The sequence below is a fragment of the Lottia gigantea genome (genome assembly GCF_000327385.1).
Source record: "Lottia gigantea unplaced genomic scaffold LOTGIsca_56, whole genome shotgun sequence".
In the NCBI taxonomy this organism is placed as follows: Eukaryota; Metazoa; Mollusca; class Gastropoda; family Lottiidae; genus Lottia; species Lottia gigantea.
Window position 1 is genome coordinate 477,846 of NW_008709919.1, and position 24,753 is coordinate 502,598.

The 24,753-nt window shown below is 30.8% G+C and overlaps 2 protein-coding genes across 2 annotated transcripts in view; one reads left to right on the forward strand and one right to left on the reverse strand.

Annotated features, from left to right (window-relative positions):
- Positions 1 to 16,741, forward strand: part of LOTGIDRAFT_234834 (hypothetical protein) — a gene marked incomplete at both ends in the record, with an annotated part of 25,814 nt that extends 9,073 nt beyond the window's left edge. The window contains 27 exons of the mRNA XM_009063171.1: positions 318 to 459; positions 655 to 713; positions 2,676 to 2,783; positions 3,026 to 3,145; positions 4,046 to 4,171; positions 4,545 to 4,697; positions 5,160 to 5,282; positions 5,722 to 5,844; positions 6,491 to 6,570; positions 7,180 to 7,417; positions 7,774 to 7,878; positions 8,120 to 8,255; positions 8,580 to 8,692; positions 9,227 to 9,379; positions 10,941 to 11,095; positions 11,250 to 11,406; positions 11,856 to 11,990; positions 12,282 to 12,361; positions 12,599 to 12,736; positions 13,160 to 13,280; positions 13,637 to 13,783; positions 14,268 to 14,456; positions 14,787 to 14,942; positions 15,361 to 15,495; positions 15,768 to 15,870; positions 16,287 to 16,352; positions 16,659 to 16,741. Coding sequence (XP_009061419.1) covers positions 318 to 459; positions 655 to 713; positions 2,676 to 2,783; positions 3,026 to 3,145; positions 4,046 to 4,171; positions 4,545 to 4,697; positions 5,160 to 5,282; positions 5,722 to 5,844; positions 6,491 to 6,570; positions 7,180 to 7,417; positions 7,774 to 7,878; positions 8,120 to 8,255; positions 8,580 to 8,692; positions 9,227 to 9,379; positions 10,941 to 11,095; positions 11,250 to 11,406; positions 11,856 to 11,990; positions 12,282 to 12,361; positions 12,599 to 12,736; positions 13,160 to 13,280; positions 13,637 to 13,783; positions 14,268 to 14,456; positions 14,787 to 14,942; positions 15,361 to 15,495; positions 15,768 to 15,870; positions 16,287 to 16,352; positions 16,659 to 16,741 — 3,444 coding nt within the window. The remainder of the gene's footprint in view (positions 1 to 317; positions 460 to 654; positions 714 to 2,675; positions 2,784 to 3,025; positions 3,146 to 4,045; positions 4,172 to 4,544; positions 4,698 to 5,159; positions 5,283 to 5,721; positions 5,845 to 6,490; positions 6,571 to 7,179; positions 7,418 to 7,773; positions 7,879 to 8,119; positions 8,256 to 8,579; positions 8,693 to 9,226; positions 9,380 to 10,940; positions 11,096 to 11,249; positions 11,407 to 11,855; positions 11,991 to 12,281; positions 12,362 to 12,598; positions 12,737 to 13,159; positions 13,281 to 13,636; positions 13,784 to 14,267; positions 14,457 to 14,786; positions 14,943 to 15,360; positions 15,496 to 15,767; positions 15,871 to 16,286; positions 16,353 to 16,658) is intronic.
- Positions 16,742 to 18,543: 1,802 nt separating this feature from the next.
- LOTGIDRAFT_234835 (hypothetical protein) lies at positions 18,544 to 24,384 on the reverse strand. The gene is made up of 12 exons (XM_009063172.1): positions 24,153 to 24,384; positions 23,822 to 23,900; positions 23,517 to 23,573; positions 23,263 to 23,374; positions 23,014 to 23,055; positions 22,786 to 22,862; positions 22,357 to 22,460; positions 21,963 to 22,062; positions 21,388 to 21,651; positions 19,932 to 21,149; positions 19,196 to 19,285; positions 18,544 to 18,954 (listed from the first exon to the last, which is right to left on the reverse strand). The coding sequence occupies exons 1-12, from the start codon at positions 24,290 to 24,292 to the stop codon at positions 18,649 to 18,651; spliced, it is 2,589 nt and encodes an 862-aa protein (XP_009061420.1). The 5' UTR covers positions 24,293 to 24,384; the 3' UTR covers positions 18,544 to 18,648.
- Between the last annotated feature and the right edge of the window lie 369 nt (positions 24,385 to 24,753).

Sequence of the window (24,753 nt, forward strand, 5' to 3'; positions counted from 1 at the left end):
CCTGCTATTATTGCTAGACTAGTTGTAAGTATTTTAATTTGGTATGAGTTATGTTTCCATTAAGTTAAAGTCTTGTGTTCAATATGACAACCAATCCTATGTGCACAAAGTCCACTGCACATACATCATTTACTTTTTAAAGACAAGACCAACAAAAGTTTATCATTTAAGGAAGTGCTTACCAGCAATTGTCAATCATTAGGGACCACTTCCAGACTAAGATTTGTATTGACAGCAAGCAATGAAAGCAAAGATTTGACACAGAAGTTGTATGCCTGTATAATCTGTATAAATAACCTAAATTATTTTTTCCCAAGGTACTAGCAGGAAGACCATCACATGGAAGTGAAAGAGGTCTACATGTTTTATCTTTAATGAAAGGAATATCACCTAATTTACATGAAAGTTTAGTGGAATTATGGGACACAGTTATACCCAAACTACTACAATATTTGGAAGGTAAGAAACCTGTAAAAGATCGGCAACAATTTTGATTTATATACCCCTAGTCTTACAATGTGTCCTTAAAATATTAGGTTTAAAGTGATTGTCTAATGAATTGATAGTTTTTCTACTATGAAATATTCTTATTGATGTCTTTTCGCTCCTATTCAATGAAACTATTAGCATTTCTCATGTGCTTCATTTTTATAGATAATCTTGATGATGAAGAAAAATGGTCACAGAAAAATTGGGAGGATTTACTTTTGAAGGTAGATAAATCAGTTAAATTTAGATGATGTTGATAATGAAGAATCTAATATTATAATCTTTAAATGACATTTAGAAGTGGGTAGAACATTCAGCAAGAATAACTATTATGGATATACTACTCCTTTAATTTAATTTTTGCAGATGTTATCTAAAAGTTTGGATGTTGTTGATAATGAAGAATCTAATATTAGTTTGGATGTTGTTTATAATGAAGAATCTAATAGTAGTTGAGATGTTGTTGATAATGAAGAATTTAATAGTAGTTTTAAATAGTTGTTGTTGATAATGAAGAATTTGATATCAGTTTACATGTTGTTGATATATTAGAATTTTGTATTTATTCTGTATTGACAGATGCTATCTAAAAGTTTAGATGTTGTTGATAATGAAGAATCTAATATTAGTCTAGATGTTGTTGATAATGAAGAATCTAATAGTAGTTGAGATGGTGTTGATAATGAAGAATCTAATATTAGTTTAGATGTTGTTGATAATGACAAATTTGATAATAGTGTAGTTGTTGTTGATAATGAAGAATTTGATATAAATTTAGATGTTGTTGATAATGAAGAATTTAATATTAGTTTAGATGTTGTTGATAATGAAGAATTTATTATTAGTTTAGATGTTGTTGATAATGAAGAATCTAATAGTAGTTGAGATGTTGTTGATAATGAAGAATTTAATATTAGTTTAGATGTTGTTGATAATGAAGAATCTAATATTAGTATTAACAGATGTTATCTAAAAGTTTAGATGTTGTTGATAATGAAGAATCTAATATTACTTTAGATGTTGTTGATAATGAAGAATCTAATAGTAGTTGAGATGTTGTTGATAATGAAGAATTTAATATTGGTTTAGATGTTGTTGATAATGAAGAATTTAATATTAGTTTAGATGTTGTTGATAATGAAGAATCTAATATTACTTTAGATGTTGTTGATAATGAAGAATCTAATAGTAGTTGAGATGTTGTTAATAATGAAGAATATAATATTTAATATTGACAGATGTTATCTAAAAGTTTAGATGTTGTTGATAATGAAGAATCTAATAGTAGTTTAGATGTTGTTGATAATGAAGAATCTAATAGTAGTTGAGATGTTGTTGATAATGAAGAATTTAATATTGGTTTAGATGTTGTTGATAATGAAGAATCTAATATTTAATATTGACAGATGTTATCTAAAAGTTTAGATGTTGTTGATAATGAAGAATTTAATATTGGTTTAGATGTTGTTGATAATGAAGAATTTAATATTAGTTTAGATGTTGTTGATAATGAAGAATATAATATTTAATATTAACAGATGTTATCTAAAAGTTTAGATGTTGTTGATAATGAAGAATCTAATATTACTTTAGATGTTGTTGATAATGAAGAATCTAATAGTAGTTGAGATGTTGTTGATAATGAAGAATTTAATATTGGTTTAGATGTTGTTGATAATGAAGAATTTAATATTAGTTTAGATGTTGTTGATAATGAAGAATCTAATATTACTTTAGATGTTGTTGATAATGAAGAATCTAATAGTAGTTGAGATGTTGTTGATAATGAAGAATTTAATATTGGTTTAGATGTTGTTGATAATGAAGAATTTAATATTAGTTTAGATGTTCTTAATAATGAAGAATATAATATTTAATATTGACAGATGTTATCTAAAAGTTTAGATGTTGTTGATAATGAAGAATCTAATAGTAGTTTAGATGTTGTTAATAATGAAGAATATAATATTTAATATTGACAGATGTTATCTAAAAGTTTAGATGTTGTTGATAATGAAGAATTTAATATTAGTTTAGATGTTGTTGATAATGAAGAATCTAATAGTAGTTGAGATGTTGTTGATAATGAAGAATTTAATATTAGTTTAGATGTTGTTGATAATGAAGAACTTAATATTAGTTTAGATGTTGTTGATAATGAAGAATATAATATTTAATATTGACAGATGTTATCTAAAAGTTTAGATGTTGTTGATAATGAAGAATGGATAGTTGAGGTTGGAGAAGCTTTTGGTCAACAAATTGGACATTATACTAATATGTCTGGGGAAAAGGTAGGTTCATCAAAATATATCATTGACATACAAAAAACTTTATGGCAATAGATTTGTTTCTAGTCCATAAAAAATAACTGACAGAAAGAACATATTTTCATATTGAATTGAAAAAGTTTACTCAAAGTGCCATATAATATTTTCAAAGTTTTTCTTTAAATATTAGTCAATAACACAGTTTATAAATTAAAAGTATGATTCATATTATGAAATAGAACCAATGTAACGCTTATATTTTCCAGAATTTTCTATATAAATGTCTTGGTATAATTATGAGGAAGTCAACAAAGAAAGAATTTGTAACCAAACATTTAGATTTGGTATTTAATTCAGTGAAACATACTGATCAAACAGAGAGAGAGGTAAGCCATACCAAGTTAGACATTGGTCATCAATATTTAGCTGGTTACAGTTCTATGATGACATCAAGAACATACAATTTACTTTGTGACATCAATTATATATAACTTTATTTTGTGACATCTAGAAAATATAACTTTATTTTGTGACATCTAGAAAATATAACTTTATTTTGTGACATCTAGAAAATATAATTTTACTTTGCGACATCAATCAAATATAACTTTATTTTGTGACATCAAGAAAATATAACTTTATTTTGTGACATCAAGAAAATATAACTTTATTTTGTGACATCAAGAAAATATAACTTTATTTTGTGACATCAAGAAAATATAACTTTATTTTGTGACATCAAGAAAATATAACTTTATTTTGTGACATCTAGAAAATATAACTTTATTTTGTGACATCTAGAAAATATAACTTTATTTTGTGACATCTAGAAAATATAACTTTATTTTGTGACATCAAGAAAATATAACTTTAATCAAGAAAATATAACTTTATTTTGTGACATCAAGAAAATATAACTTTATTTTGTGACATCAAGAAAATATAACTTTATTTTGTGACATCTAGAAAATATAACTTTATTTTGTGACATCTAGAAAATATAACTTTATTTTGTGACATCTAGAAAATATAACTTTATTTTGTGACATCAATCAAATATAACTTTATTTTGTGACATCAATCAAATATAACTTTAATCAAGAAAATATAACTTTATTTTGTGACATCAAGAAAATATAACTTTATTTTGTGACATCTAGAAAATATAGTTTGTGACATCTAGAAAATATTCGATAACATTTCATTTCAAATAAGATTAAAATGATTTTTATTATTATTCAAAAAACAGGAAGACATAGCTAAAAATAAATTTTGAATATTTTCAGGGATGTGCTATAGCTATTGGATTCTGTGCAGCTTCTCATCTTGATGCAGCATTGAGTAAACTAGAAAGTGTGGCGAAAAATGATTTATCAAAAAAATCTGGCGGATTTCTGAGTTTTGTTAGCAAGGTAAGTAGTTAATAACAATATCATAAAGTACCAAAATTACCTTATTACCTTGTTAGTGAAGAGTAAACCTTTAACATTAACAGTTTACAACCTTCAGACTGAGTGTCAAAGATAGTATTGTTTCGACTGGTTTAGATTTAGTTTGACAATAATAACTAGAACTGTGAACAGCTCTGACCATTGAATGAAACTCTTATTAGACTGAAAATTAAATTTGGAAAGTGTTAAAAAATGACAAAAGGGGGGGTTGACATGAGCAATGCCACTCTTTTGATGCTTTCAGAGTCAAATGATCAAACTATGTTATAGCTCTTTTAAGCTCTTCCCAGATTTTTTGGTATTGTATATCAGTAATAATTGTATATATTTACAGGATAATAAATCAGATGTAGATGTTGAAAGAATTAAAGCTACATTAATGTTATGTTATGGTTTTGTAGCTCTATATTCACCACCTACTCTTATTGTATCCAGAATGGAAGCTACTATCTTACGTACCATTTCACCTTATTTTCAAAATGTCAAGGTAAATTACACCTAGTTCTTGATCTATTTGTGAAAAATTTGCGAATATATAAGTATGCAGAAATGTGAGTCTAACAATGTACAGCCAAACTTGTACAAACAGTACACCCTTACTCAGCGTGAACCTTCAATCAATGGCCAGTAAAAATTCTCCCATGCTATCAGCCATTTTCACTTGTGTTTAAATGCTATAAAATATCACTGTGCAGTCTAGACCTTTTTTGACAAATTTGATGTTTGCAGTGAAATACAATAGATGGAGTAGTTATGTAGCCAAATAATCTATTCCTTTTACCTCCCAATCCCTCCAATTAGTGCTTTCTTCTTACAAGAACAAAGTAGGCCCTGTGTTACAACGAAATTATTTTTATGGAAAGAAAAATTACAGTGGTGCTTAGCATTAACACTTCCATCTCCATGTATTGTGCATGTAGAATTATAAAGATTCTCTCCCAACTTTCAGAGTGTAGAATTACGCCGGAATCTCATTCGTACAATCGAACTGTTAGGACGGTGTTTACATCCAGATTCCCTGTGTATGATTTATACCTTTAAACATAGGGGACAACTTTTAATACATTTACAGGTATTCACTTCATTTTAGATGTTGTTAAAAACAGGTTTGCTATTGATGACAGAATTCTTACATCTTTAAACCTTTGAACACTAAGTGTAAATGAAATAAAAACGTCATGTACCCTGAATTCCAAGTAATATAACTTAAAGCATGTGACGTTAACATAATGTGACGTCACTTTGTAATGGCCGATTTACACGGCTGCTCAGGTATATTTTGCGTAGGATGCAGGGGTAAAAATATTCTTTTTTTGGCCATATTTTATCAAAATTATTCTGAGGACAAAAAGAGAGTATATAATCTGTCTAATGGAGAAATTGAAACTCTTCTGGTGAAAAGCTAAGAAAGCATCATCACTAGCAAATCTGTTTTTATCAGGGGATTGCATGTTGGCCTGTTATTTCTTTATTTGATTTATTCTGCACGTAAATAAAACTCTATTTATTAGGATACAAGTGTGAAACAAAACCTAATTCGTACTGTATCTAATATTGGACAAGCCTTACATCCAGATCATTTAGAACAACAATATAACTTTACAACTAGAGGTGAATTCTTAACTCATTTACAGGTATACAACTCACTTATTATTTTCACCTTTTGCAAATTTAAGCACTTCAAGAAAACTTGACCAGTCCTTGAAACAACTTTTTTGGAACAAAATTTTTTTGAGTATTATATTTGATAAAATTTGGTTGTTATTTTACTATTTCATTCACAATTTTGGTTAATGTTTTATTTCTTCTATTATTATATAATTTTTGTTACCCTACGTTGAAATATATGAAAATCCATAACGAATATAAGAAAAGTTGAGAGATTCTATTTAGTATGTGTACAGATATAAACTGGTTATATATAAATATTAACACAGACACAAAACTTGTGATTGATATATGAGAACACAACTTAATGTTGGGTGTTATAGAAGATACTCTCCTATAGGTCACAAGAAGCGAACATAATTCTTTCTCATCAATTATCAATTTGAGTAAAAAAGATCAAATTGAAATGGTACTATAATAAATGTTCTTTGCTGCAGTGCAAAGAGAAATTACAACAATGTAAATTCTGAAAAGACTGGAACTTAGTTGACAACTGATACAAATAGCCTGTGATAATGCTTTATCTGCATGTTATACAAATATTTTGATGACTTTATTATAAGATATCTTTTGATATTATGTAGGTTACCATTGTTTTGTTTGTTTTTTTAGAATTACATGAAAGCCGAATCTTCCCATAATATTCACAATGAAACTAGAGCTCTAGCAATGAATGCTTGTTCAACATTAATGTATCCTTTGACATATTTTTATGTTCATTTTTTTTTCTATGGTACTGGTATTATAAAAACTTTCAGTCAGTCATTCAGTATCAATAGTAACAAAGTCAGTCAATCAGTACCAAGAGTAACAACGTCAGTTGATCAGTACCAACAGTAACAACGTCAGTTTATCAGTACCAAGAGTAACAACGTCAGTTGATCAGTACCAACAGTAACAACGTCAGTTTATCAGTACCAAGAGTAACAACGTCAGTTGATCAGTACCAAGAGTAACAACGTCAGTTGATCAGTACCAACAGTAACAACGTCAGTTTATCAGTACCAAGAGTAACAACATCAGTTGATCAGTACCAAGAGTAACAACGTCAGTTGATCAGTACCAAGAGTAACAACATCAGTTGATCAGTACCAACAGTAACAACGTCAGTTGATCAGTACCAAGAGTAACAACATCAGTTGATCAGTACCAACAGTAACAACGTCAGTTGATCAGTACCAACAGTAACAACGTCAGTTGATCAGTACCAAGAGTAACAACGTCAGTTGATCAGTACCAAGAGTAACCAAGTCATTCTCAAGTATGACTGTTTTTCAATCATTTCCTTAACTATTCTATAGTAAACTCCATCCTAAACTTTCCGAGGCTGAAATATTTGATTTAGTCAAGACATGTACAGACTGTGTGTTCTGTTTACCACCAGATGGAGTTAGTGTTAAGAAAGGAAAAGAAGATGTTTATGATGAAATGTTAGAAGCAGAAGTCTTATTATCTACCACTTTTGATGCTTTACATGAAGTACTTAAAGAAATTATTAATAAAGATCCTACTCCTATGGGACTAGAAAGTATTTTCAAGGTAACCTATTTGTGACTTAGACAAAGGTATCAAAATTCAGCACATCTGGAACAATTCAAATCATTATTGCTAATTAATTGGTAATTAATACTTCTGGCTTGTTTAGTTCACAGTCAAGTTTCCTTGACTGTTTTGCCTCCTTGTGGAAACAAGTGTATATGAAATTAGAGCTAGGTCCTATACAGAAAACTGGCTTGGCAAAGAAACACCCATTAAGGAATTGGAAAACATTCATTTTGTTTTGAAAAATGGACAAGGTTTCAATTCAGAACCTCTTTCTAAATCTTTTCTTAAATGTTCGTCTGTCCTTATGGACGTTAATTAATGGAAATTTCACAGATATTTTGTAATTTCAGCATTTAATAAACTGGATATTATCAGTGAATGATTATGAAAGAGAACGTGCTTTAAAAACCTGGTTATTTGTCTTAGAATATTATATTGAAAGAATGGACATTTCGGTGAGTTAAAACTTTATCTAGCGTATCTTTAGAATCTGTAATGAATTTTGAAAATAGAATACATGTGGTGTACAAGAAATCTTTTCTGTTATTTGTTACAAAGAGGAAGAACCATGAAATTTACTATGATGAAAGTAATTGAAGTAATTGTTGATGAATTTGAATGTGCAATTGAAAGCAAGCTTTGTTCTCATTGCTAGAAGTTACAAGAGATAGTGAACCTTGATTTTTTGGCTTTCAGATAGTATCAAGATTTTTAAATGAAGGAACCTTTTTAGCTCGTTTAGTACCACGATGTACAGACCCTAGTAATAATATACGTCAACTAGCTGTCAACTGTTTACAAGCTACACTTAAAATAGGACTGAGATATGAAGGTAAGCATATGAAAGAAGCATTTATTAGAAAAAAAGTGAAGAAATTTGTAAAAAATATATACATGGATAGTTAAAAATGTTAATAAGTGGTTTCTAGCAAGTATATGTAAGGGATATCAATGTATATGGCTTGTGGACATATGAATATTGTGTCATACACAGTTCACATACCAAATTTTGCATATTGAACAAAAATCTGCCAGGATATTACCAATCATTCTACAGTACAATACCAAAGGAATATAGTATAATAGATACCTTCAAAGTATTAAAAGTTGTGAAAATTCCAATATTATGGGTTATAAACCTAATTTCTATTTTAAGGTTTAAGCGCTGATACACCAGATCAAATGATAGATGCTTTACCAACATTAAAAGATAGATTAAGAAAAAGTGATCCCTCCATATTATTTAGTGTTATAAATGACTTATCAAAGGTAAACAAATATTGATTGCTTATTAAAGGATATTTGGATTTGGGACTGATAAACATGAAAGCTGTAATCAATCAATTGGGATATTTTCTCATAAAGCTGCTTAGTTTATTATGTCACTATTAAAAGACATGCTTAGTTTAGGATGTCACTATTGAAAAAGCTGCTTAGTTTAGGATGTCACTATTGAAAAAGCTGCTTAGTTTAGGATGTCACTATTGAAAGACCTGCTAAGTTTAGGATGTCACTATTGAAAAAGCTGCTTAGTTTATGATGTCACTATTGAAAAAGCTGCTTGGTTTATGATGCCCCTATTGAAAAAGCTGCTTAATTTATGATGTCACTTTTGAGAAAACTGCTTAGATTATAATGTCACTATTAGAAAAGCTGCTAAGAATATCTAAGGGCCTTTGTGATAGTAACATAATGAAATAGTATCTTGACTTGTTGCCATAGAGATAATAAAAAATATTGATATACATGACTGGATGAAAAAGAACGATAGAATATTAATCTTTATATTTTTCACGTTTGTAGGTTATAGCTAAAAAATTACCAGCTGAACATTTAGAAAAATTTATAGATGTTCTTCAAGATGGCCTCTTAGATAATCAGTCCCATAGTGCATCTGGGGCTTGTGTGGTATTAAATGGTTTTATGAAATTACGTGGTGGAGAAATTGGTTCAACGGTAAGTTTGGCTTTTGGATTTTTACATAACTGAAGAAATGTCGAAATCATAATTTAGGCATTCTAAGGTACACATTTATATAAGAATTTAACTTTATCATTTATGATAAAGACATCATTATAAATCAGACATCTTTTATAAAATAGACATCACTTTTAAAAAGACACATTACTTTTAAAAAATAGACATCATTTTTAAAAAGAATATCTGTAAGCAAGCAAACAATTTGAATTATTATTACTATATTAGATTATTATCAATATCATTATATTTCATACTTACAATTAACAGGAAGCAAAGGTAACTATATTAAAAGCATGTTTACACTCATAAACTATTCTTTAATAATGTTCTTTATTTTCTAACAGTGTTCTTTATTCTCTGACTATGTTCTTTGTTCTCTATCAGTTTTCTTTATTCTCTGACTATGTTCTTTGTTCTCTATCAGTTTTCTTTATTCTCTGACTATGTTCTTTGTTCTCTAACAATGTTCTTTCTGTACTTACTATGTTTTTTTATGCTCTAATTATGTTCTTTATGCTCAAACTATGTTCTTTATGCTCAAACTATGTTGTTTGATTCTCTAACTAGGTTCTTTATGCTCTAATTATGTTCTTTATGCTCAAACTATGTTCTCTATGCTCAATTTATGTTCCTTCTGCTCTAACTATATTTTTTGATTCTGTAATGATTTTTTTATGCTCTAACTATATTCTTTATGCTCAAACTATGTTCTTTATGCTCTAATGCTTTTGACTACTTTTGTTCTGCATGTATGTACTTCATAGTATCTACTAATATTTAGTTCGCTTATACATTTAACATTTAATTTGGTTCTCTAATTTTCCAATGATTTAATGGTCCTACACTCTTTTAACTGGTGGTGGTGGGACTACATGATCCTAGATCCACATTAAATTGCTATATATTATTTGCTTTTTTATTTGAAAAGTGTAGTGCATGTCTATTTGAAAAGTGTAATGCATGTCTTTTTGAAAAGTGTAGTGCATGTCTATTTGAAAAGTGTAGTGCATGTCTATTTGAAAAGTGTAGTGCTTGTCTTTTTGAAAAGTGTAGTGCATGTCTATTTGAAAAGTGTTGTGCATGTCTATTTGAAATGTATAGTCCTTATCTATTTGAAAAGTGTAGTGCTTGTCTTTTTGAAAAGTGTAGTGCATGTCTATTTGAAAAGTGTTGTGCATGTCTATTTGAAAAGTGTAGTGCATGTCTATTTGAAAAGTGTTGTGTTTGTCTATTTGAAAAGTGTTGTGCATGTCTATTTGAAAAGTGTTGTGTTTGTCTATTTGAAAAGTGTTGTATATCAGTAAATCCACTTAAATAGAATATATTATACAGAATTCCAAGAAACTGATGTGAGGGAATTAAGCTGCAGAAAGGGAATCAAGTTTTAGTGCAATTACAAGAACCATATCTACATGAAAATTAGAATAGTGCAAATTAATGCTATCAGTGTCCATTATGCACATTAAATGTTTAGAAAACCTCTTTACAATCCTTTTTACTTACAGATAGTTAGTTGAACATGTAAATTATTTTACAGGTTGAGAAGACACTAGAAAATTTATATGATAAACTCTGTATAATAGACAACCAACAAACACGAACTGGTACATTACGAACAATACGTACATTAGCTAGTCATCATTTATTAACTGTTTTAAAAGCTTTATTAAATTATAAACTACCTTATGATAGGTAAGTATCACCAAGTCCCAATTGGACATTATCCTTTTTAACAGTACCAGTATACCCAGCCTCGTTATATAACATTAATGTTTATTTTATACAAACTATCATCTACAGATTTCATTGATTAGAATTATGAAATTTTAACTGTCTTCTATTTCAGTGTAGTGATAGAAATTTGGGGTATTTTATCACAAGAACAGTCTCTAGTAGCTCATATGTTAGATTATTTCTTAGAAGTTTTACAGAAAAGTTTACCTTATGAAGAGAAATCTAAAGATAAAGACACCAAGAAAACTGCTACTAATATTCCTTTAGCTGTATGTATAGAAATATATTTTTTCATTCACTTCAAAAGGGACTGCAAATTCGTAAAGCCTTTGATCTTTTGATCTGTATGTCAGATACCAAAAGATTCAGCCCAAAATTAATAATATTTTAGGACAATTTTGTCAAATATTAATAAAGAAATGAAATGAAATGAATGGAGTTTTACGCCCTACTTTTCTGCACCATGTGGGCCAATGAAGATGGGCAACGCCATGCATTGTGCAATTTGTAAAATTTTTAGCCTGCTCTTTTTTCGATTTCCAACTGTCAAGGGATCTTTAACGTGCACAGCCTGTAGCACACAGGGCCTCGGTTTATTGTCCCATCTGAACAACTGAACGCTTTTTCAATTTCAGGCCCTCTTATGTCAAATATGCACAGCAATTGTCAAAAACGATTACCTTTCTTTAGTATATTATCTTCAAACATACTTTTACAGATAACCTGTGCAATAACAGTATTATTTAAAACAGAAGAAACTGAAGCAGAAGTCATCAAGAATTTCTACAGATTATTTGCCGCTTTAATAGTTCGTCTAGGTTCATCTGTTGGAGTTAATCCACCTAAATCAGTGGTAAGGAAAATCTTTTGGCAATGTTAGTTTGTAGCAGTAATAGCTTAAGCATCGACAAAATTTCCCTCATTGCACAATGCATTGTAATGCCCAACTTTATTAGCAGAAGAAGGGTGAAAACATCATTTCACTTCAATTCAAAAATACTATAATCCATTATTTTACAAAGATAATATATTAAGGATTCTTCAATGCTATTTTGAGAAGGTTTATTCTCACTTCAGCCATTTTATGTGAATACTATATTTTAATATCTCAAATTGTCTAATTTCTGTAAATTCTATTTTCCAGACAGAAAGTGAAGAGAAAGTTAAAAGTAAAGATAAAAGAAAATCCGCGCCAGTTGTTCAGAAAAAAATATTACCAATAAAGTAAGAAATTATTTTAAAAATCTGAAAATAAATGATTGTCTGAAAATGTAGGCCTACTAAAATCATATAAGCCATAAGTTTCATGTCTCTATCTATCTTCATGTATTCTCAACTAAATTTAGATGCAAACAGTCAAGAGAAATAACTCATTTATCAAAAAATCTTGAGATGCAATGCTGTTTAACAACATAAATCATATGGAAAATAGTTACTCAAATAAGAAATTATTCCTTCCAGATGTGCTATTGAAGCTTTCAGAGAGTTTTTACTCAGGAGTAAAGCAGATGATTTAATAGAAATATTAGATAATGAAGGAGTTTGGGAGAAAATGGAAGATGAAAAGGAATATTCAGAGGCTATGACAATTTTAGCAAGGTAAATATTGAAACATGTCTGTTAATATATAGACAGAGCTTTCTGGAACAACAATCACTGGTGCCTGAGGACCACGGGGGAAACACGTCAAAAGGTTGCATAAAACTTTAACCAGTGAATGTTGTTCCATAAAGCTGTGTCTATATATCGTATTCACAATTGCTAAATGCCATTCAAAGACTTTAAGTCTGTTAATATTAGTTTAAATTATCTCTAAAACTCAAAGCTAAAAAACTGCAATACTGCAGCCATTCCAAAGGTCATTAAAACACCCAAATAAAAAAGGTTTCCAATTTCCAATGTCACAGTTCAAATTACAGTTGAATTTCTTGGTTTTATATTCTTTTGAATTCCAGAAATATTATTCTACTTAATTTAATGTACATGTTACTCTATTTTTAACTATGTCTTTAATGTTTTTAGAGCTCTAATATCATGCCCAGAAGAAGCTAAACATACAGCTAAAATAGTAGCTAACTTAACATCAGTATTACAGAGTATTTATGATCCACAGAGAGTTGTTGTAGCAGCATTCTTTGCTGAGGTAAGTTAAAGAAATAGTAGAAATCCATTTCCATCGCAGAACTTCAAATGACAATGAAATTTTGACTTATGGTACAACTGTTTACTGTATATTTTCTTGTTTTGTGCACAGTTTTACACCCTTAAAAAGGCTTGCCAAACTGGGTGTGTACATTATCAAAGAGACCAAGAATTCCCCAGTCAATATTGATGACTTGCCATTTTGTTATTTATAGCTGATGGTTAAAGGTGCTAAAATAAAAAGACTATAGCCCACATGAAAAAGGCAAGTCAGAGGGTCTGACAAAGTCCATCTCATGAAGCTAGCAAAATTTGTAGGTTCAATGAGTTGAATATGTACTGTTGCTATGTTTTCAGTTGATAAATCAGAAGTGTGCTGGTGATGAGTTATTAGTAGAATTAATAATGAATAGTTTATTGGGAAGATTAGTAGATTCATCTCATATTGTTAGGATGTATTGTATTAGAGGTCTTGGTAATATTGCTAGTGTAGGAAAAGATCAAGTAAGTCATTTCTTCTTTAATTTTGCATCCATTTGCACCATACCAATTTTCATGTATCAGACTCATTGCAAATAATCTGAAACACAGAATTTTATAACGTCACTATCACAAGAGCCCTTAGTATAGTATTAGCACAATAGCAACCTGACTTTATTTTAGTGGAATTGCAAGAACCATTGACGCCAGACTGAAAATAGGAATGATGCAAATCGATGCTCTCAGTGTCTCTCAATACACATAAAAAGTTTAAAAAACCTCTTTACAATCAATTGAATCCAGCAATATGTCTAATGATGAAGGCACTGGTAGTGGAGGTATTCCTTTGGTGGACCGAATGCAGAAAATGTGCAACATGGACATGGTGATGACCAAATGCATGGTCTTGTCATAAAATCACCAGCAATATGTCAAAAGTTTCTCCAGGAAAACACTTGTTTTGACCATGCTTGATTGCATGTATTGAAGATGTGTTTATATTATATAGGTACAGAAATACTCAACAACTATTTTATCAGCTATGATGGCTGGTATGGATGATAAAGAAGATATGGAAGATGATATAACAATAGAAGCTATGAGTGGTTTATCACGTATACTCTCAGAAATAGATGAAAGTCATATCCGAGCCATTTTAATTAATGTTGCCTTACGAATCAGACCATGTTTTGAAAAGGTGAGAAAATTATTTATGGTTTTAGTTACTTAATAAAAAGTAATCATGCACATTTGTTTTGAATAGCTGATACCACTATGCAACTGGGATTTTCATTCCTTTAGGAGAGTCCACAAGGTAATAACGTGTATGAGGATATTCATTAACAACCAATAGGCTGAAGCATCTACTTAAAATTTGTTAAATTTTATCTTCGATAGTAACTATATGACAGGCATTGGCTAGTGAGACAGAGCACGCTTAATTCTCCAGAATCACTGAGGCCACTCTGTAACTTGTTTTGTCATCTCAACATCCCCTTGTGTGCACATAGCTTGTTTTGATTTGTAGGACAAACCAGCAGTTAGAGCACAAGCTTTTATATTATTTGGTAATTTATCACGATTTGGAGACGGACCATCACGACAACCATTTTTAGAACAAATACATAGTAATTTTGTTAGCTTATTATTACATTTAAATGATCCAGATCATGAAGTGAGAAAAGTAAGTAATAGATTGGGGAAGATTTTAAATTCCGATCTGGAATCATGGAAATCATTAGAATGGATATTTACTGTATTTGTTTTGATACATAAATGCCCATTGTATATTCCACAGCCTTTCTGGCATACGTCCATTAGAGATTACTAAATAAAAAAAAAAATGAAAGTAATATAGTATATATCTGTTTTCTGCATAAGACTAATGGGTAATGAAGACAGGCAAAACCATGCAGTGTTCGATGAGGGAAATTTCGGCCTACAGTTGAATACAGGTCCTTGTTTGGGTTTCTAACTAGACCCTGTATCTTAGTCAGCCCTTCAAACCTAAATTAATGACTGGGGTAGAGTTTGAAAACATAGTTTTCGCAGAATCCCAATGAATTTCAAATTTTATTAGAAATATTTTTGTTTGATTTCAGGCGTGTAAATATGCATTAAGACTATTAGGACCATTGATGGGTTCTGATGCTATAAATAATAAGTTTCAGAAACATCTATTAGAGGGAGCTAATTTATTCTATGGTGAATTTATGAATGATTTAGCCAAATTAATAGTAAGTTACATTATCTTTTTGTCATATTGAATTATTGCATCTAATATGCAAGCCTAGAAACCTATGATTTAAAATATGATATTAGTAATAATTTGGTTTTATGTTATTTATGTTTAAAATAATGCATTGCGTTTTATCCTTAAAGAAAAGTTGCATAACTTGTACATTAGAATCCCAAATATTCGGAATATGTAGCCTATTATTGATATGTTTCTGATATTAAATCCTTCATCAGGATTGTTAGTTTGTAAATAAGGGACCTTCTATTTCAGATTCAAGATTTTCCTGAGAAAATTAATTTCTATGTTATGGGTTGTATTTCATTCTTTAAAAGTATGTGGCCTGAAATCAAGAGTAATGCTGCCATGTTTTCAGGTGAGATTTTTACACTGTTTAAAGCTGCTTGAAAATGAATCAGTATTTCAGTGACCAAATGACATCTTTTAACTCAAAACCTAATGACTGTAATTATTTTAATTTTGAATCTAATCATCAGATTTGTAAAGCCATACAAAATAAATAGTCTGTTTTACAGGCCTTTTTTTTTCAAAAATCAAGGTGAGAGGGCGAATTTATTATTTATCATTTATAAGCGCTTTTTTAGATTTTCAACTGGAATAAATCGGAGCAAGCCAAAGCATTTATTATTTATTTCCACAAATTTAATGTACATGTAATATTAAGGCAACAATCAGGCATTTTTGGGCCTGTAAAACAGACTATTTATTTTGTATAGCCTAAGCTACCTATGTTGAATTTTTCAAATGATTTGATTGTTTTGAATATTGCAGGATTTTTATTAGGAAATCTCTCTAAAGATAAACAAGGAAATATATCAAAAGAACATACTTGTTCAGGTAAATTATTGTTATATCATCTTTAATATTGTTTACCTTAGATAATGTTTTCTATTCTTTATATTAAATAAATATAGTCCAATTATACATCTTAAATCTCCACAAAATATTTAGTTTATTCCGTGTGACATAACAGATTTTTACCTTCAATGATAGTAAACCTGTGTATAGGGGATTTTGATAGCCTCAATTTGCACCATTCTAATATCAGTGTGAGATTGCTAAAAGCACAAGATGACAGACTGAAAGTTGGAAAGGTGGTGCAAGTGGTTAAGATTCAAGCTATATCTTTATTTCTATTTTCAGCGTTAATATTATTACTCAAAGATCCATCACCAAGTGTTCGAGGAAAAGCTTCAGAAGCTATGAGCCTCTTATATGAATATTAAACATTTTATACCCAATAATTCAAATATTAAGATTATAATCAAATGGTTTGTGTGAGCTAATAATCAGGCTTTTAACAATTTATTAGTGCTTATTATTGATTTTTGTTATAATATGGATAGAGGAATGTCTTTTACTTGGAAACAATGGTAAATTGTCTATATATGTTAAAGGGCAGGTTTGCCATTTTCGGGGCTCATTTTGGTCATGACTATATGTAAACAGTCTTCAGAATTACTTATTATCTACAAAATTCGCATAATTCCTTCAAAAATTCTTCAAACTAGGATTTTCACATTCTATTTCTAAAGTCTCAAGAAAAGATAAGTCGTCATTCTAACTTTCAAACATGGATAATTTTGGACACAATGATACGATGGCTCATGAGCTGTGAACACTAGAACTGATGAGCATAGGTAAAAAATTTCTACGGTACTATTGGTCAAATAGATGTCAAACCTGTCCTTAAAGAGAGATGTTTGAAAAAGTGCCATAAACTTCAGCAAAATATGTTGGATATACTCTGCACCTTTCTGGGGTTTATAAGTCACCAATTCTGTAGAATTCTGTTGTTGATAATTTTGTGTATATACTTGTGAAAGATATATTGTGCCTTTTATTATTTATTTATAAAGCTATAGCATTGCTTTAATTATGCACATATCATTAACTGTTAAATTCCATAATTGTTATTGAAGTAGGCTATATTGAATTTTTCTTCACAAAAGTTGAGTAGAATATTAATATCCTTTGAATTCCGTTGGCTATGGTTGTGACTTTTTTTTTCTTCATTGAAGATATCACAGCCACATGGTTGGGTTAATTTATTTAAAGATTTCACTATTTCCAATCATTTAGTCCTCAATATCATCTTGCTTTATTATACTGATATTGGTTTAGAAATAATCTTAGATAAATATTTATTTGAAAGATTAATATATAATCTATTTGCTTATGAAACTGTGTTGTTATTGTAAATAATATATGAAATATATCATAAGTTTTCCAGTATCATTGATCGCAATTTGTTTTGCCAGTTGTACTAACTAACTAAAGCTTGAGATAGTACCTGGTTAGTACCTTTTAACCGGGTTTCTCGGTCGGGATTGGAGCCGTGGTGGCTCAGTTTTTCAACCCGGTTTCCCTGTGTCAGTGATTCAGGTAAGAGGCCCCATGTGCTATGGGTTAAAGAATTAAAGATCCCTCGACAGTTGGAAATTGAAAGATAGTGGACCACAGCCATATACGCCCATGAGGCATGCGGATGGTAAATATTAAAGATTTTGGGGCAAGAGCAATAACTCTGCTTCTTATGGTCGAAAGTAGCTCAAACTCGAACTTGATCTTCTATTATGAATATGTCTACACATACCGAATTTCATTTGATTCCATCAAAAAATCTAGTTTTTAGAGCGTTCACACGCAAATGTTGACGGACCGACGGAGGGACAGGGGTGCCAACAATATAGGTCCACATAGAGAGATGTGGGCGTATAAAAAGAGCAGGGTAATGCTGCTGTCCTGGCAGAGTTTCCCTCATTGCACCCTGCATGGCGTTGCCTGTCTTCAATAGCCCACATGGTATAGAAAAGTAGGACGTAGAACTCCATTCATTTCATTTTTCAATTTCTGACAGAGAATGTGACAAGACAAAAGGGTATGCAACGTCAAGAGGAACAATGTGCTACATACGGAGCTAGTTGGAGATTCCTCAAGCCACTATCTTGTAAAATTGTCCTAATTGCACACTGCATGCAGTGGCGACGCAAGAGGGGTACAAGTTAAACATTAAGCTCCAGTTACTCATTCTTTAATATCATAATTATTAATTCAAATTATAAATATCACAGAAAAATATCACATTTATAAATATCACAACAATCAGGTTAAGAACAAAAATATTCAGTAATTAAGGTTCAGGATTCTGTAAAGTATTGAACAATGAATGTGAAAATTCAGTAGGTTTCTGAGTATGTTCTGTTTGCGCAATCTGGAAAACACTAGAAGAAGAATCATCAAACTCTGCATTATGAGGTGTACTTGGAACTAATTTGGGTGTTAATTTCGTGGAAGGTGAAGTAAGTTCTGTAGGTTTTGCTAGATTCAGGAATGAGAAAACTTTATCCACCAAATCATTCTTCTTATCTTTAGCTTTGACAACAATATTTCTTTGTTTAAGCCAAGTTGTTAAAGTTAATGCATTAGCTTTGCCCATCTAGAAAGAAATTTATATTTGGATTAAATTTTACATGACTAATTGCTTAAATCTTAAATAATTACTGCCTTAGCTGATCTGATTGCTGTTTTATTGGACTTCAGTTGAGCATACAGCTAATTGGCCAAAAATATTACAGTACTTAATTACATTTTAATTGACAAAACTGTGATTCAGACTAAAAAATGATGGCAAGATATTGACATTGAATCACATAATAACAAAAATTTGATAAACTAACCTGATTTGATCTAGCTAATTTTTCTACATCAACAACTTGTATTTTAGGTTTAGCTCTAGGTTTTTTAGCTTCACCACCCTCACCCTCACCCTATCAATGCCATAAAATATCAATGCCGTCAAACTTCAGTGCCGTCAAATATCAATGCCATCAAACATCAATGCTGTCAAATGTCAATGCCATCAAACATCAATGCCGTCAAGTATCAATGCCGTCAAACATCAATGCCGTCAAACATCAATGCTGTCAAACATCAGTGCCGTCAAATATCAGTGTCGGCCAACATCAATGCCATCAAATATCAGTGTTGTCAAACATCAATGCCATCAAACATCAGTGCTGTCAAATATCAATACCGTCAAACATCAATGCTGTCAAACATCAATGCTGTCAAACATCAGTGCTGTCAAATATCAATGTTGTCAAACATCAATGTGTCTAATATCAGTGTTGTCAAACATCAATGCCGTCAAACATTAATGCTGTCAAACATCAATGCTGTCAAATAGCAATGCTGTCAAATAGCAATGCCGTCAAATATCAATGCCATCAAATATCAATGCCATCAAATATCATGCCGGCATGTCTTAGTCTTGCAATATTCCTTATAAAGCAAGATATGAAACCTGCTTTTTTGCACATGATGAAATTACCAAATGAAACAGTGTAAGCATACCTGGCTCATGGACAAAAACAATTTCCAGATTGATATTATGTCAAATGATAAAGGATGTACCTGTGATAATGATGGTGTTACAGTCTCCTTTCTCTTCTTAGCCTTCTTATCAGGAGTCTTGAGCATCCAATTTTCTGACATCTGGTTGCCAACCTGTTGACCAGGTTTAGGTGTAGAGAAATTGTTGGATAGGTTTGTTGTTGCTTTTGGTGTTACAGGCACAATAGGATTATTAGATCCTAAATTATTAAATACATCAAAACTAGTATCAACAGTGTCACTGTCAGTGATAGAAAATACTGGCGTTTTAGAATGAGGAATTGATGGATTTAATAATCTTGGCTTTGGTGTTGACAGGGCCTTAGGATTGGCTCCAAAGGGAACAAATCTCCTCTCTGTTGGTGTACTCTGTACCACTAGGCCTCTGGGGACACTCCCGGGACTGCATGTTTTAGTGGCTGAAGTCTTGGGTTTAGGAGTTTCTGGAGCCTTTATTGCGGGTTCTTTATTGGCAGAGCTTCTATTCTGTGTCTTTAATTTTTGAGTTGACTTGGAAAGTGATGTGGAAAGTTGCTTTATCTTCTTTTGACTAAAGTTAGGACACAGCTTTGGTGTAATATTTGCACTAGGCTTCTGAACTGAACTGACTGGTTTATGAGTAAAGGCTGGTTTTGTCTTTTGGGAGGAGAAAACTGGAAGAGTTTTTGGCTGTGACAAATTTGAGACCAGTTTCACAGGGGACACACTTTCCAAAGAGAACGTTTTTTGAGGAATAACAGGAATGGTATGTTTGATTCTAGAACTGAAAGATGGTACTTGTTTGGGACCTTCAGGTTTGTAAACTTGTCTGCCAGCAGATTTGGATTTAGGTCGAAACAATGGAATGATTCTTGAAGATCTGTTTTGTTCTTGAGATGCATCAACATGAGAAGTTACTGGTACCACATTTGAAGAAATTTTGTCCACAGATTTGATTCTTCCAGTATTAGGTATATTAACAGTACCCTTTTTCTTGAAATTGATATTTTCACTAGTGCCTGTAGATCCATGGTTATCAAATGACATTTGATTTCTTGATTGAGAAAGGAAGATATCCTCATTCTGATTGGAGGAAGGTGTTGATTGACAATCAATATTTGATTGAGTAATTCTACTGATGTTATTGATAATTTTTGATTGATACATATGTTGAACTTGATTTAAGTTTCGTAAGGGGATAGTAGGTGGTTTAGGATTTCTTGACACAAGATTCAGTTTCTCTTTTGGTTGATCTTTTATCTGAAAATCAAAGTAAAACTTTTTTTACATGTTTATAAAGATTATTTAATATGTGGTATATAACAGATAGTCAGGTGTATTCCCAGCTTTCCGAGGGTCATGAGTTTTTCAGAATTTATGATATTCAGAGGATATTTTTTTCATTTATTGGCCAAGGCAAAAAAACTTGACCAATATAAAAGTTATATTTTCGACCTAAAGTGCTAACAATTTATAATTTTAATAAATGTAAGCTTACCTCAGAACTAATCAGAAATTCTTGCTGTGTGTATCTTATTTTTGGTTGAAATTGGAATGACTGTCCACATATTGATGGTATTTTATTATGTATATCTTGTAAAAAAGCTGTTATGATAGGTTTGGGATCTATTCTTGGCATTGTTTGTAAGTTACGACTACATAAACACACACTAGGATAGGTAAATAAACGACCTCCTAATGGTAAGAATGTAACTTGATAGAATAAAATTTCTTCATCTGTTTCTGGTAATCTATATCCATACTGGAAAAAAAAACAACATGAAAGTTATTCAGTTTTTCTGCTATTTAGGCTGAATATACAACAATGAATACCTTAGAATTCCTTATATATAGTCATGTGGTTAAATCCATTTGAAAACAGCATTTATTGGTTGGATATCTTAATGACCTGGAACACAAATTGCATACATATTTTGTATGATTATGGATGGCAAGTTAAGTCAGCCATTTGCAATAAAAAAAGAAATGTAGATGTGCATAAATTAGATTATTTACTACATAGCGAACTTTTAATTATTTACAGATTATATTGAAAATGTTTAGTCAACTAACTGTATTTTTCCAGTGTTTTTTCAGATCTTTATAGGTTGTAAAAGGACAATCATATTGAGGTATTTGTCTAGACACACTGACTATTCTACCTTTCTTCATGCTGAAAAATAAGTTACAGACAGAACTTAATATAATCTATTTGACAGTTTGGAAGCCATAAAAATAAGTAGAAAATTCTTGGGGTCCTTTAAATACAAATAAATGGATTTGCATTTCTTCCATTCTATAAATATCTTAGACTTTTGATTCAATACAGAAAAGCATTTTAAGAATTTATTTGAATCTGAAACTAATAAAGCTAAGATACCTATACATGTATCATGCTTTTGTTCCATATTGGATAAATCAACTTGATACATGACCGCGATGCTTGCCTTATTTAGAGTAAGTTTACCTTGGTAAAATATAACACCATTGATTTAATTCTAATGTTTGAAATCTCCTATCACCTTCAAACATTCTACTTAATCTAGTAGTATCAATATCTAAATCATGTATCTGAGAAAGGAAAAAAATATATATTAATACGCATTATTAGTTAATTCAACCTGGAGCCTGTTGTTGGGAACATCATTAGGGGAAAATAACAGTTAAAAGCATAATAAGAACATTTATTGATGATAACTGGTAATTTATTTAAACTGAAGAGTCGTCATTCAAACGCAGATAATTCTGGACACACCAGGTTTTGAAGGATCAAATTTCGGCGGAGAGCTGTATTATTGATAGGCTAACCTAAAAATATTCTTGATTCTGAGATTTAGGTGTGTTTGGTCTAAAAAAAAAAATGGCGCATGTGTCCCTTTAAGCTTTACACACCTACCTGTAAATGTGGACATTTTACTGATGTACCAAATACTGACATATACACTTCATCTGAATTTACAACCAGATTCATTTCTGAAAGTTGACAAATATTATTTTTCAGTTCATAGCCTATATCATACGCACACTGATGAGAGATTATATAGTTTCTATTTTCATAATTGTCAAGTTATATATTTTTTAAAGGCAATGTGTACTTCAAAATATAGTTATAAAATTTACTCACTTATTCCATTCATGTAACCATTATGTGTCACAAAATCTCTACCTAGAAAAAAGAATCAAATCTACTGTATTATCATGCAATACATGATGCTGGATTTAGTAGTAGCCAGTGCATTGGGCCTACAGTGAAAACAAACACATGACCTCATTGTTTAACATAGTACATGTAGACAGCAATTAAATACATCATTGAAGCAAAATTTAATAAGCTACCAGTATTTAAAATCAAGATAAACAGACTACATTGTACCTTGTAAATGCCATTCACCAACTTTGTTCCACGAAGGAGCTATTTTAGCTGTTAAAGTGTATCTCAAGCAAGCTTGATACAATGCTGGTAACACTCTGTATGGACTGCTTGCCTGAAAAATAACATCTTGGTTAAGCTTATTATGTGTTACATTATATAGGCCTAAAAATTAATTCCAAAATATAATTTTCTGAAGAGTTACTTTGAAATGGCACATGACATTAGAAAACCTCAAACAAAACTTTGATACTTACTTTCAGACCTTTCTTTTCAAATCGTGTCTGTAATCTACCAGTTTTGTACAGTTTGTGCTGGAATAAAATATGGATCCATAGTCATATGATAAGCCTTTCGTTCCATCCTTAAGTTTTTTTCATAGAAACACATTAACGTCCTTTAAATCTTAATCTTTGAGTGTTTTTAGTGTCAAGATATGGTACAGTAGGCCTATTGTCTTTGGTAAATTGCTTTCCAAAACTGCTCATGTAGTAGGCCTTTGATTTAGAAGTTGTGACGTAAGTACTAAAGTAGCCTGGTGAACATTATTAACTTTACTTACATGCATTATTACATAAAAACATTGATCAAAATCTAATGATGGAGTAGATATTATTTCTGGTTCTGTGAATAATAGCTCCCTGAAATATAAATATATCTAAATCCAAGTTGACAAACCATTTTATCGAAGACATTAGATTACTGGTATAATCATCAAATCTAGTACCGATAGTCTTGTTACTGCTACAGTCTACATATTTGACTTGGAATCACAATTTGCCTACTTATCCACCTCATTCCTTTCCCCAATGCTTCATGACAAGCAGCTGAGTACATAGAGGAACTGTGCTATAAATATTTAATATAAAATTTAAAAGAAAGAGCCATCTCACCTGCAACGAATAACGTGTGGCTGGGAAGTCATTTCAAAATCTCCCGGATTGGAAATGTATATTGTCATCGCACAAAACTCATCAAAGCATGGTCGCGATGCGAACAAGATGACTGGCTCGTTAGTCGCTCTTTGATACATTTCAGATTAAATTGATTTAGATCTAGACAGTAGCAATAATAATCATTGCGTACATTTTAAATAAAGAAAAATCGTCTGCTGTCAGACATGACAGGTGCTTAAGGGGACGTAACTCCAAATAAATAATTCCAGACTACAACTAATTTGGAACACATTTACAGTGCGGTTGACAGATTCAAGTTTACATAGCAGAAACAAAATAAATCTAGTTTGTATGGTTCATATAACTATTATTCTACCTCAAAATAATTGAACTGTTTGTGTTTATATATTGAAGAGTCCTTACATGTGCCCAAATATATTAGTCCATTAGAATATACCTTGTAGATTTTTAAAAAAATAACAAATACATGGCTTTAGCTTGGTCTTTAATAGAATTTTATATTTTTGTGTCTTTCTTTCTTAGAACCAAAAATAAGCTCTTTAGAAACCTCCCAGAACATTAGCATATATCATGTAAT

Excerpts from the sequence above, each read along its gene's own strand:
- LOTGIDRAFT_234835 (XM_009063172.1), bottom strand. The coding sequence starts at position 24,292 with ATGTATCAAAGAGCGACTAACGAGCCAGTCATCTTGTTCGCATCGCGA. Across the intron at positions 23,574-23,821 it reads GTTTTTATGTAATAATGCAT|CACAAACTGTACAAAACTGG; the intron begins GTAAGTAAAGTT and ends ATTTTATTCCAG. Across the intron at positions 23,375-23,516 it reads TTGAAAAGAAAGGTCTGAAA|GCAAGCAGTCCATACAGAGT; the intron begins GTAAGTATCAAA and ends GTTATTTTTCAG.